Source organism: Erythrolamprus reginae, chromosome 2, assembly GCF_031021105.1.
Source record: "Erythrolamprus reginae isolate rEryReg1 chromosome 2, rEryReg1.hap1, whole genome shotgun sequence".
NCBI lineage: Eukaryota > Metazoa > Chordata > Lepidosauria > Squamata > Dipsadidae > Erythrolamprus > Erythrolamprus reginae.
Genome location: NC_091951.1, coordinates 260,601,584 through 260,615,074, shown reverse-complemented (window position 1 = coordinate 260,615,074; position 13,491 = coordinate 260,601,584). Strand labels below are relative to the sequence as shown.

General features: G+C 39.3%; 1 protein-coding gene across 2 annotated transcripts in view; it reads left to right on the top strand.

Moving 5' to 3' along the window:
• FOCAD (focadhesin) overlaps nt 1–13,491 on the top strand; it is a 200,309-nt gene that overhangs the window by 44,153 nt on the left and 142,665 nt on the right. For both annotated transcript variants that reach the window (XM_070742518.1, XM_070742519.1), the window contains exons 10-11: nt 5,821–6,020; nt 10,271–10,528. In XM_070742518.1, coding sequence (XP_070598619.1) covers nt 5,821–6,020; nt 10,271–10,528 — 458 coding nt within the window. The remainder of the gene's footprint in view (nt 1–5,820; nt 6,021–10,270; nt 10,529–13,491) is intronic.

Here is a 13,491-nt window from a genome sequence, read left to right as displayed (position 1 = left end):
AACCAAGTACTGAGTGCAAATGAATGCTTATACTTTTTAGAGGTCCAATATGGTTATATGTACAATCCTTGTTTTATTGATCACATGTAATATTCTAATTTTCTGAGATGGGGGATTTGGGGTTTTCATGAGCTGTACCCCATAATCAACACAATTATAACAAATCATGGCTTGAACTATCTTGCCTTGCATGTAATGAGTCGCTCTTATATATTACGTTTCATCTTTTAAGTTGCATTACTGAAATAAATGAACCTTTGAACAATATTCTAATTTTTCGAGTTTTACCCGTAGATTGAATTTGTTGTTTATAAAGATTAGTAGGAGATTATATGTCATAAACATATACAGTGTTCCCTCGATTTTCGCGGGTTCGAACTTCGTGGAACGCCTATACCACGGTTTTTCAAAAATATTAATTAAAAAATACTTTGCGGTTTTTTCCCCTATACCACGGTTTTTCCCGCCCGATGACGTCATATGTCATTGCCAAACTTTTGTCTGCCTTTAAAAAACATTTTTTAAAATAAACTTTAATAATTAAACATGGTGAGTAATAATCTAAATGGCTGCTAAGGGAATTGGAAATTGTAATTTAGGGGTTTAAAGTGTTAAGGGAAGGCTTGGGATACTGTTCATAGCCAAAAATAGTGTATTTACTTCCGCATCTCTACTTCGTGGAAATTTGACTTTCGTGGGCAGTCTCGAAACGCATCCCCCGCGAAAATCGAGGGAACACTGTATTTGTTTAGCCATTTTTATGCCGAGAATGTCCTTCAGTTGCCTCGGGACAAATCAATGATTTAAATATCAAATTAAGTAAGAGGAAATACACATTTCATGAGTTACATGAAATACCTAGATAGATGATAAACTAATTTTATTTATAATAATCCTAGTTAAAATTAGAATAAATGACAAAAGACATTTGTCATATTTATCAGCCAAAAAGTACTCCAGAAATTTCCTCTGTGTCAACTGAAAGATGTTTCCACTTAAATATCATGCTGATTTTCTTTTTTAAATGTAATTTTAAAGTACCAATTAGTAATCCAATATAATTCACGGGTTTTCATCCATTGATGAAACCAGATTATGAAGGGTGGACAATCAGATTAATAATTTATGTAATCCACATACCAGATTCACTGTCAAAATTTTGCCTATTTATTTATGTGTTTGTTTATATTTGTTTATTTGTTCATTTGTTTGTTTGTTTGATTTCTATGCAGCCCCTCTTCGAAGACTCGGGACGGCTTACAACATATAAAAACAACATATAAAAACATATAAAAACAACATATAAAAACATATAAAAACAACATATAAAAACATATAAAAACAACATATAAAAACATATAAAAACAACATATAAAAACATATAAAAACAACATATAAAAACATATAAAAACAACATATAAAAACATATAAAAACAACATATAAAAACATATAAAAACAACATATAAAAACATAAAAACAACATATAAAAACAACATATAAAAACAACATATAAAAACAACATATAAAAACATATAAAAACAACATATAAAAACATATAAAAACAATAAGATTAAATCCAATTAAATTAAAATTACATAACTATCTAAAATCCCTTGTTGTATTAAAATCAGTCACACCCATTTGTGCTGCAACCATACAATTGTTTGTTGGCCAGGGGCCTAGGTCTAATCAGCCCAAGCCTGGCGACATAAATGAGTCTTAAGGCTCTTTTGAAAGGCAAGGAAGGTGGGGGCAGTACGAATCTTTGGAGGGGGAGCTGATTTCAGAGGGCCGGGGCCCCCACAGAGAAGGCTCTTCCCCTAGGCCCCGCCAAGCGACATTGTCTAGTTCACGGGACTTGGAGAAGGCTGACTGTGAGACCTGACTGGTTGCTGGGACTCATACGGCATAAATCATAATGAACATTTAATAAAATATGAATAAAGACTGTTAAAGAAATTAAAAGAAAAGAATGAGAAATCTGAAAAAAAGAAACTAGTAATAGATTTCCAGATAAGATGTACTGAAATGCAGTATGGGGACTTTCCCTCTTCCCAACTGTGGGCCCAAATCCAAAGTGCTTCATCTCCCCGTAAAAACGTAAAAAGAAAAACTCTGAGCATTAAAAAAAGCGGCTTCTACATTTCTTCAAATGATCTCAACACAATAAACTTCTCTGGAGCATCTGTGACAAATTGCTGGAAAAAGTAAAAAAAGAATTAATTTCTTTTTGATTTCCTGCCCAGGAGGCTTTGCGGAATAACATCTGCTTCTGAACTGTTTGTGGAGTCGATCTGGAGAAATCATTATCCCACTAGCTAAGATGAATGCTGATGTGATCCCATAGAGTACATCTTAAAAACTTCATAGCAGTAGGACAGTAAACAACTCAACATAGCCCCCCCCCCCAGTTACTTTACTCTTGTGGATGAAGAATAAATGTAGCAGAAGCTAAAGCTATCTGTTGTTCTACAGCTCACTTAAGAAACTGGTTTTCCTGGAAAAAATGGTCCAATTCTTATTATATATTTGTGGTTAGCTTACGAGTACTATGTGTTGATAAATGAAGCAAGACAAAGGGCTTTCCACTTGGAAATTAGAACTACTTACTAAATGCAATGAAAATATGCTAAAATACTACCGCATCCTTGAGGGATCTTTGATGCTCTGTGAGTTTGGTTGTTTTCTTGCAGATGTTTCATTACTCAAACTAGATAACATCATCAGTGTGCACTGATGTTGTTATCTAGTTTGGGTAATGAAGAAAACCACCAATAAAGAAACTTAATGAAGAAAACAGCCCAGCTTAGAGAGCACCAAGAACTCCACATTTCAACTCTGAGCTTTCTTGGTCCCTTGTCCTTGGAAGGTATCTAAGTTGTAAACTCAGTTTGGCACAATTTGAGCCAGGAATCTCAGATTCCTACTGCTACATTGATTCCGTAATAAATTTACATTTAGTATTGTGGGAGTTGAGGTTCCCTGAATGAAACAGATTTGTAAAATTGTGTAAGAATTAAAGGATATGCAGCTGCGAGAGCAATCATGGGCTTTCCCCAAAATGCACATGTTACACCAACACTCCGCAGTCTGCATTGGTTGCCTATCATTTTCCGGTCACAATTCAAAGTGTTGGTTATGACCTATAAAGCCCTTCATGGCACCGGAACAGATTATCTCAGGGACCGCCTTCTGCTGCACGAATCCCAGCGACCGGTTAGGTCCCACAGAGTGGGTCTTCTCCGGGTCCCGTCAACTAAACAATGCCGCTTGGCGGGACCCAGGGGAAGAGCCTTCTCTGTGGCGGCCCCGGCCCTCTGGAACCAACTCCCCCCAGAGATTAGAATTGCCCCCACCCTCCTTGCCTTTCGTAAAACCCACCTCTGTCGCCAGGCATGGGGGAATTGAGATGCTTTTTCCCCCTGGGCCTTTACCATTTCATGTATGGTATGTTTATATGTATGTTTGACTTTTTATATTAATGGGTTTTTAAATCATTTTTAGTATTTATTGGATTATTATTGTATTATTGGCAGCTAACAAATCCAATCAATCAATCAATCAATCAATCAATAAATAAATCAATCAATAAATAAATATTTTTCAAATGAAAGAACTTTGAATGTACATGTGAATGCAGCCACTTTATTATGACTCCCTGGGACTGTGATGGTGAACCTATGGAAGATGAATGCAGAACCACCTCTCCAGGCACATGCAACCGTCAGCAGTTGCTCATCTGGGTTCCGTTACCCTAGCCAGTTGGTCTTCACGTGCACGGGAGCACTGGAAACCAGAAGAGCAGCTGCCTGGTGTGCATGCGCGCTCTGTCCACCTGGTTCCGGCATGCATGCGTGTGAAGACCAGCTGGCCAGTGTGCATGCGCACACCGGAACCCACAAGAGGAGCAAGAGCAAAGGGGACAGAGCTGGGACTTCCCTCGCTCCCCGGCAGAGCAGGCTTGTTGTGCATCCCCAGCCCTTCAGCCCATGGCACTACTGCACGTTTGCAGTCCAGAGTGCCTGGCCAACTTGGGCACATGGGGCAGCGGGGCAGGGTTTGCTGGCTGGTTGTGAGGGGGCAGCAGTGGTCCTTGCCCTGTCTCCTCTGGGCGGGAGGCTGGAGCAGGAAAAGCAGGAGGAGCCGCTGTTGGGGCGATGAGCTGTCCCAGGAAGGCCAGAGCAGAGCACACCGAAGAGTAAGAGATGGCCAGCCAGGAAGCAACCCAGTAGGGAGAGCTGTGTTGGCTTGTTCTCGGTGGTGGACTGGGGGGTTGCTTCATCCCAGCCAGAGTTGGGGCAAAGCTCTCCCACCTACTGGCCCCACAACCTGAGCCCGTTACCTCCAAGGCTGGGAAGGGACATTGGCTGTCCCAGTGGAGGAAGGCGGCCCAACTTTGTCTCCCTGTCCGGGGCTGTGTCACCCAGTGGTAGAGCTGAGGGTGGGGTTGTGGGGCCAGCAGGTGGGAGAGCTTTGCCCCAACTCTGGCTGGGATGAAGCAACCCCCCAGTCCACCACCGAGAACAAGCCAGCACAGCTCTCCCTACCGGGAGACGTGAGGACCCCTGAAAAGAAAGGCTAAGCCAGCCCATGCGCACTGGACAGCTGGTTTTTGTGTGCACATATGTGCCAGGAACCAGAAGATCATCTACTTTTCTGGTTACCGGTGCATGTACATTCGAAGCACAAACTTGGGCTTCAGTACCTGGTGCTGAAAAAAATTACGTGCAGTCCTATTACAGCAACAGCGGAGAGGGGCGGCATACAAATCTAAATAATAAATAAAAATAATAATAAATAAAAGATTAGCCATCATTGCCTTAGGATGTTGAATAGAAACATAGAAACATAGAAACATAGAAGTCTGACGGCAGAAAAAGACCTCATGGTCCATCTAGTCTGCCCTTATACTATTTCCTGTATTTTATCTTACAATGGATATATGTTTATCCCTGGCATGTTTAAATTCAGTTACTGTGGATTTACCAACCAAGTCTGCTGGAAGTTTGTTCCAAGGATCTACTACTCTTTCAGTAAAATAATATTTTCTCACGTTGCTTTTGATCTTTCCCCCAACTAACTTCAGATTATGTCCTCTTGTTCTTGTGTTCACTTTCCTATTAAAAACACTTCCCTCCTGAACCTTATTTAACCCTTTAACACATTTAAATGTTTCGATCATGTTCCCCCTTTCCCTTCTGTCCTCCAGACTATACAGATTGAGTCCATTAAGTCTTTCCTGATACGTTTTATGCTTAAGACCTTCCAACATTCTTGTAACCCGTCTTTGGACCCGTTCAATTTTGTCAATATCTTTTTGTAGGTGAGGTCTTCAGAACTGAACACAGTACTCCAAATGCAGTCTCACCAGCGCTCTATATAAGGGGATCACAATCTCCCTCTTCCTGCTTGTTATACCTCTAGCTATGCAGCTAAGCATCCTATTTGCTTTTCCTACCGCCTGACCACACTGCTCACCCATTTTGAGACTGTCAGAAATCACTACCCCTAAATCATTCTCTTCTGAAGTTTTTGCTAACACAGAACTGCCAATGCAATACTCAGATTGAGGATTCCTTTTCCCCAAGTGCATTATTTTACATTTGGAAACATTAAACTGCAGTTTCCATTGCTTTGACCATTTATCTAGTAAAGCTAAATCATTTACCATATTACAGACCCCTCCAGGAATATCAACCCTATTGCAGTTTTGAATGCTGCAAAAACATTCATGTTGTAAAGAGAGATTGCATCTACTATTTTTCACTATGGTTCTGAGTTTTAAAATTCTTAATATAAATGTTTTCTTGTTTTTATAGCCATCAAGCTTCTATCAAGTTCGGAAATCAAGATGACTCCATTGATGGCTGTCATCTTAGTGATGCCTGCGTTGCAAATATTATCATCTACCACTGTTCAGGACAACATGACTGAAGAGAATGATTGCATAACTAGGCAGCAATTAGCCATGAATCTTCTAGAGATTGTACAGCAGGAAGACCTGAAGGAACAGCACTTGGTGAAGTTTTCATGCTTACTTTAAGTTTTCCAGCTGTGGGAAAATAATAGTTATATAATAATTTAAAATTTCAACTCATTGCAAACCAAACAATGCAAAATATTTAAAAAGTATGGGAAAAGAATATTATGAAAGGGCAATATACAGTAAATAAGCACATGTAATTGTCAGCACTTACCATGTTTGTGACCTGTTAAAGACATCGGATTGGCCTTTACCTAAGTAGAATCTTGGTTTGAGAAGGTCTTTTGGTTGGACATGATGACCCTGGAGGTCCCTTCCAACTCTATGATTCTATGATTCTACGATTCTACGATTCAATGATTCTACGATTACAGGTGAAACTCAAAAAATTAGAATATTGTGCAAAAGTTCATTTATTTCAGTAATGCAACTTAAAAAGTGAAACATAATATATGAGAGAGACTCATTACGTGCAAAGCAAGATAGTTCAAGCCATAGTTTGTGATTATGGGATACATCTCATCACAGACTGTGGAAACTTCACACTAGAGTTCAAGCATCTTGCAGTGTATGCCTCTCCATGCTTCCTCCATACTCTGGGTCAGTGGTGGGTTCCTACTCGTGTTGGTCCACTGACCTTCATTAACTTTAGGGTCAACGCAGCTATCTATCAGGAGATTTTGGAGCATGGAGCTTTGTGAGGATGTTGACTGCATTTTCTATCAGGACCTGGCACCTGCCCACACTTCCAAAAGCAACAAAACCTGGTTCAATGACTGTGGGATTGGCCAGCAAACTCTCCTGACTTGAATGCTATAGGGAATCTATGGGGCATTGCCAACAGAAAGGTGACAGACATGAGACCAAACAATGCAGAAGAGCTGAAGGCTGCTATTGAAGCATCCTGGTCTTCCATAACACCTTAGAAGTACCACAGGCTGATAGCTTCCAATACATGCCGCATTGAGGCAGTAATTGCTGCAAAATGGGCCCAAACCAAGTGCTGAGTACATATGCATGCCTATATTTTTCAGATGGTCCAATATTGTTCTATGTACGATCCTTGTTTTATTGATCGCATGTAATATTCTAATTTTCTGAAATGGTGGATTTAGGGTGTTAGTACAGGCTACATGGTTGTTAGGGATTGCCATTGTAAACTGCATATTGTGCACTTGTACCAAACGTGTACTTAAAGAGTTAATGTGCACTGAAAGAGTTAACTTGTACTTGAAGAGTTAATATTCAAGGCTGTTTCGTCACTTCCTCATTGAAGCCATAAAAGATCATTATTCTGTTCAGTCACTTCCTTTACTTTTGCCTGAGAGATGGGGGAGTCATGTTTAAGCTTCGTGCTTGTATAAGCTTCATGCTTATTATCTATATTGTATTTTGCTTTGTGCTAATTTTGTAATTGCTCAGTGTGTATTATTCTGTATTTGCTTCATGCTTATTCTGGATTGTTTATATTTTGTTTATATGTAAATAATATTTATTTAACTAAGTCTGTGTCTTGGCTTTATCACACATCCACGCTCTGTTAAAATTCTCTGCTCAGTGTTGTCAAAGGTTTCATAACCTAGCTAAACCGATACAAGCCAACATAGGGTTTTCATGAGCTGTATGCCATAATCATCACAATTATGACAAATCACAGTTTGAACTATCTTGTCTTGCATATAATGAGTCTCTCTCATATACTACGTTTCACCTTTTAAGTTGAATTACTGAAATAAATGAACTTTTGCACTATATTCTAATTTTTCGAGTTTCACCTGTATGTCAGAGCTGTTAGGTACCTAAAGCATGGGTGTCAGTGATGTGTTGCTCCCAGTTCAGCCTGGTTTAGCAAACCGGTAGCGGCAGTAGGAGGCTCTGCCCACCTGCTCAGGACGCTTGTGCTCATGTCTAGAAGTGTCATAGTAACAAAGGGTTTTAGAACCCACTACTGATAGGTGTCTAACATTTGGTTTGCCTGGGCTTCATCGAGTGAAGAGGAATTATCTTGGGTAATATGCAAAATATATAATATAGTTAATGCATAATGGGTATTTTTAATATTTTTATGCAATCTTTGTAGCCTCATCTTGTGGGTCATGGGTAGGATATACCTGACCTAAAGTATGAGACCCAGACCCTTGATCATGTTAAGTCCATTGTTCTTATTGTACAACAGTAGGCATTTAGCAATCGATAAGAGTCAACAATCCAGAAGATTCTTCTTCTGTAGGCACTATATTCTTCTGTAGGCACTATACCATAACTGAAAGCTTTTGCATGATCAATGAAGCATATATTACATAATTTTGGTATTATTGGGCTTTTTCAATTATAATAATTTCATTTTTTCAATGTAATAATGGTCCTTGCTCCTCAACCTTTTAAAAAAACTGCTTGAATGTGTTTGTTTCCAGTCTGCATTGGATGATATTTACGAGTCTATGGAGAGGGGCGGCATACAAATCTAATAGATAGATAGATAGATAGATAGATAGATAGATAGATAGATAGATAGATAGATAGATAGATAGATAGATAGATAGATATTTAGCATTATTTAACTAGCATTCAATTCTCCTTTCTTTGTTACTAGTGTATAAATTGGATTCTCCCAATCTGTTTGCAACCGTATCATTCTCAGGTTTTGCTGGCATTATTTGGTTATGACTTTTATTGATTTTTCTTCTTTAACTTGCCATAGTTCTGTAGCTAGTCCACCAGATCCTATTGCATTCTGATTTAGTGATAATTGGAACCCAGATCTAATTTTATCTTCTAGTACTGACGATCTTTATGAAAGGAGAATATTCTGACAAGCAAAGCCAGATTTCTAGGTTGTTTGTGGAGGCCTATAAAGCTTCTCTAGAACATTGTCCTTTTTCCTGATGCTATCAGCTAGCTCCCTGGTAAATACATGTAATCCTCAAGTTACAACAATTCACTTACTGACTGTTCAAACTTACACGATAATCTCCCCCCTCTCAAGTGTTTACTGCGAAGTTGCAAAATTACAAATGTTGCAGCACCATAGCAGTCGGTTCACCTTACGAACAACCACAGAGGCACTGCAACATTCACCATATTCCCCATTCCCGGCTACCCACAACTGCTTCCCCCAGCATCCAGTTAGCTTGCAATACTTTTCGCGCAGAGAGTGAAATGTTGTGGGGACTGTGATCTCATGTGATTTCAGGGTCCTATCCACACGGCAGGATTTGAGGGGGGAAACATGAGGTATGTCAGTAGGTTGGGCAGGCCTTGGGTGGCCAGTTCCATCACTAGGCCCCACCATAACATGGTCTTCCCCACTCTGAGATACCTCGTCCACTTAACAACCCGTGCATTCAATTAGCAAATGCATGGGCGAAAGCAGGGAAAAATCACGTTCAAGTTACATGATTCGCTCCTACAGATCCTTGAGTTACAAATGTAATTGACAAGCCCCATTATATTTATAACTTGAAGATTAACTTGAAGATTAATTAACTTGGAGAGTTAATTGGCAAGTAGAATTAAATCACAAATAAAACCAAGTCCATCCAGGGCTAGATCAGATTTCCCCTGGGGTAGTCCAGCAGTTCATCTGAATGGGTTGGAAAACTTCCCAAACATGTCCCACTCCTCATGTTAAGCCTATATTGATATAGTCATGTATGATATGTCTGAGGTTCACTTGGAGTGACAATGGGGAGCTGCTTTGAAGAACCTCATTAATTCAATGCAATGCAATTCAATTCAATTTATTAGATTTGTATGCCGCCCCTCTCCGAAGACTCGGGGCGTCTCACAACAATAATAAAAACAATATTCCAGTGAATTTAATTAAAGAGGAGGCAAGAATCCCTTTGTATGTTAAGGAACTCCAGCTAATTTTAGCATGCCAATAATCCATAATTGCTTGGGGCTTTAAGCTTTCTTTTTAGGAATAGAACTCTAGCATTTCCTTTATAGTGATTGATATTTAGGAAGTTTAAGAGGGCACGTAATATAAGTATAATTGTAGGTTTTGTTTAAAAGAGGAAGCCATAATTGACAACATTTTTCATTTGAATAAAAAAAACTCTTTTAACAGCAACAAGATAATATAATTGTTCTTTGCACGGGCCAGTTTTCCCCAATTTGAGGCTGTTCAGATGTGATGGTTCAATATTTCCACAATTCCCAGGCAGTATTGTCCATTCAGGCTGTGAGTTATGGGAATCATGGTTTTAATATATTTTTGAAAGTTGAATAAAATATTCATCTTTGGCATCATGGTTATAATAGGCCTTTTTCATTTCCCACAGGTCTCTTGGGACCACTTCTTCCCCATAAATAGTACCTATGGTTCATTGCATGTCACTTGGCAATTCCTTTGGCTTCTGAAAGACAAGACCTCCATGCTTGACTGGTTGTCTTCTGTTAAGTCAATGCTTCCTATTGCAACACAAGTCTCTGTCTATGTCGTTCTCCTGGTAGCTTATATCTTCGTTAAAGAGAATGGGGATAATCTTCATAGTGTGCTGGATGCTACCATAGAAATTGCAAAGGTGGATTCATCTCAGGTAAGGTTGATTTTTGATTAAAGGCTTATATCTAATTGTTCTGTCGGGCTCTCTGGTGGAATCCTCCCCAAAATTCACAGGTACAAATTTCAGACACACACACGTTTGAAAATTCAAAACAATGTTCTTTATAATGAAAATGCACTTAAACCAAGCCCTCTTTTAGTATAGCAAAATGCACTCGTCTCCAAACAAACTGGTAATTTGTACAAGTCCCTTATCAGTTCTGTGATACTTAGCTTGCAGCTGTGAGGCAATTCACAGTCCTTCTTCTTTCACAAAGTGAAACACACTTTGCTCTGGTTTTGTTTCAAAGCGGGGAAAAATCAGCACACAAAAGGTCAAAGTCAGTAAAGCAGTCATGAAACACAACGATCAGATAATCCTCCACAATGGACAAACCCACAGGCTTCTATTTATAGCAGCCTCACTAATTACCACAGCCCCACCTAACCACAGGTGGCCTCATTTTCTTTGATAATAATCTCTTACTTCTTGTTGCCTAAGCATCGCTCTCCGCATGCGTGGCTGTATCATTAATTCTTGTTCTGAATCTAAGGAGGAGCTAGATAAATTGATCTCCTTCTGAGCTGTCTGCCATACTCTCCTCCTCCCTGTCACTCATATCTTCTTGGTTAGAGGAGCCTTCATCAGCAGATTCCACCGGGAGCAAAACAGGCCTGCAGCATGTGGATGTCTCCCCCACATCCACAGTCCTTGGGGCAGGAGCAGGGCCAGAACTAACCACAACACTAATATCCAAATGACCTCTCAAAATCAATCTGAGCTTCTTGCCTTTATAGTTTTTGGCTTTTTTTGTATATCACCTTTTTTTGTTATATGTTCTGTCCAGCTTCTCTTTTAAATCTCTTTTTTTCTTTCAACTCTGTTATTCTGTGAGTGACAGTTCTCATTGCTGTCGTTCACTGAATGCCATCCGGTCAATAAGCAAGGACCCATCCCTATCCAAGCCCTCCCAGACACAAGCCTTTTTAAGTCTGCTTCCTCTTGAACTCTCCTCATGTGCCTATGCGCCCAAGTGATTTTGCCCTGTCCTGCACAGCAGCATTTTCAGCTGGTTGCTAGACTTCTGTTTTTATGTTCCAGTTTGTGTGTGGCCTTCTGAAAAGACTTTGGAAGTCTTCATGTATGGTCTTTTTGCAAGGCTTTGTAAGGCTTCAAATGGTAGGGTTGGCATAGCGTAGGGCAGCAAGATGGGTGGAGAAAGTCAAGTGGGGAATTGAATGGCCACTTCTGCAATTGTAAATACAGTGAGCTGCTGAGTGCCTAAATTTTGATCACATGACTGCAGGGGCTCTGCACTGGCTGTAACTTTGGGTGCCGGGGTAAATACTGTATGTTCACCACTTAACTTCAAACTTCAAACCGTTGTTGAACAAACTCTAGGTGAATATTGAGCTGAAAGTTAACCGCAGATTTCCTGTATTCCTGTGTGTTCTATCAGAAAAGATACTTTAATACCATTATCCAATTTTTTCAGCTTTTAAAAATGCTTGTTTTTAAATATATTTGAATAACAAAAGCAGTAGATTATCAGATGTGAAGTTAGTGATGATTAATTTCATCTACAGAGATCCTTATGTGTGAAACCTTTACAGGCTAATCTATACATATCTGAAAATATTCTATTAATCTTGGGCATTAAAAAGGGTAACACAGCGTTAAAATACAAAGAAAGCTGAACCATTGAATTTGAGAAATAAGCTTTGCAAGAATAAAGAACGCAATTCATTAATAGCTATGAAGCATTAAGCAATTGCATTCTATTAATGTTAAACACTTTGGGGTACACTCAAATACTATACTGTACAGTATTTGTTTCTCACTGTAAAATTGTTAAAACACGCAGAACAGTACCTATTAAATGGTTGTTTAAATATCATAAAGAATTGCAAAAGTTAACAATAAAATAGTAGGAAAAAATCTTACATTGTGGATATAATACAGCTGATCCATTGTATTTAATTTCTTTCAATGTCTTGTTGTTTTTTTAAAAAAAAACATGCATTCAAAAGGCAAAAATAGACTTAATGATAAGAGAGGAATTCTGCTTTACAGTTTGCAGCTCTCTGTGGGAACAGCTGTCTGTTGATGGTTTTTGTTCAGGATGCTTTTATCACATTAATTCAGAACAGATAAATGGGAACTACTTTACAAGAAATGGGGAGCTTGGGAATTTCTTTTCAACCTCAAATGGCCTGAATTGTCTTTGTTCAAGATTTTCTGCTGATTTTTACAATTTTTGTTTATTTGTTTGAATAGAGTTACCGAAGAAGGATAGAACCACAGAGGCTGTTGCCAATGGCAGTGTGCTGTAAATTATATAGAATAGAGTAGAATAGAATAGAATAGAATAGAACAGTGTTTTTCAACCAGTGTGCCGTGGCACACTAGTGTGCCGCGAGACATGGTCAGGTGTGCCGCGAAGCTCAGAGAAAGAAAACAAGAGAGAGAGAGAGAAAGAGAAAGCAAGCAAGAGAGAAAGAAAACAAGAGAGAAAGAGAACAAGAAAGAAAGAAAGAGAAAGAAAGAAAGAAAGAAAGAAAGAGAAAGAAAGAAAGAAAGCAAGAGAGAGAGAGAAAGAGGGAGGGAAGGTGGGAGAGAGAAAAACAGAGGGGGGTAGGGAGGGAGAGAGAAAGAGCAAAAAAGAGGAAAGAAGGAAGAGAGAAAGAAAGAGGGATGGAGAGAGAAAAAAGGGAGAGAAAGAGGGAGAGAGAAATAGAGCAAAAGGGAGGAAGAGAGAGAATTTTTTTGCCCAAATTTTTTTTAGCCGCCTCCCCCCCCCCTCCTCAATGTGCCCCATGGTTTTGTAAATGTAAAAAATGTGCCGCGGCTCAAAAAAGGTTGAAAATCACTGGAATAGAACAACAGAGTTGAAGGGGACCTTGGAGGTCTTCTAGTCCAGCCCCCTGCTTACTCAGGGAACTCTACACCACTCCACA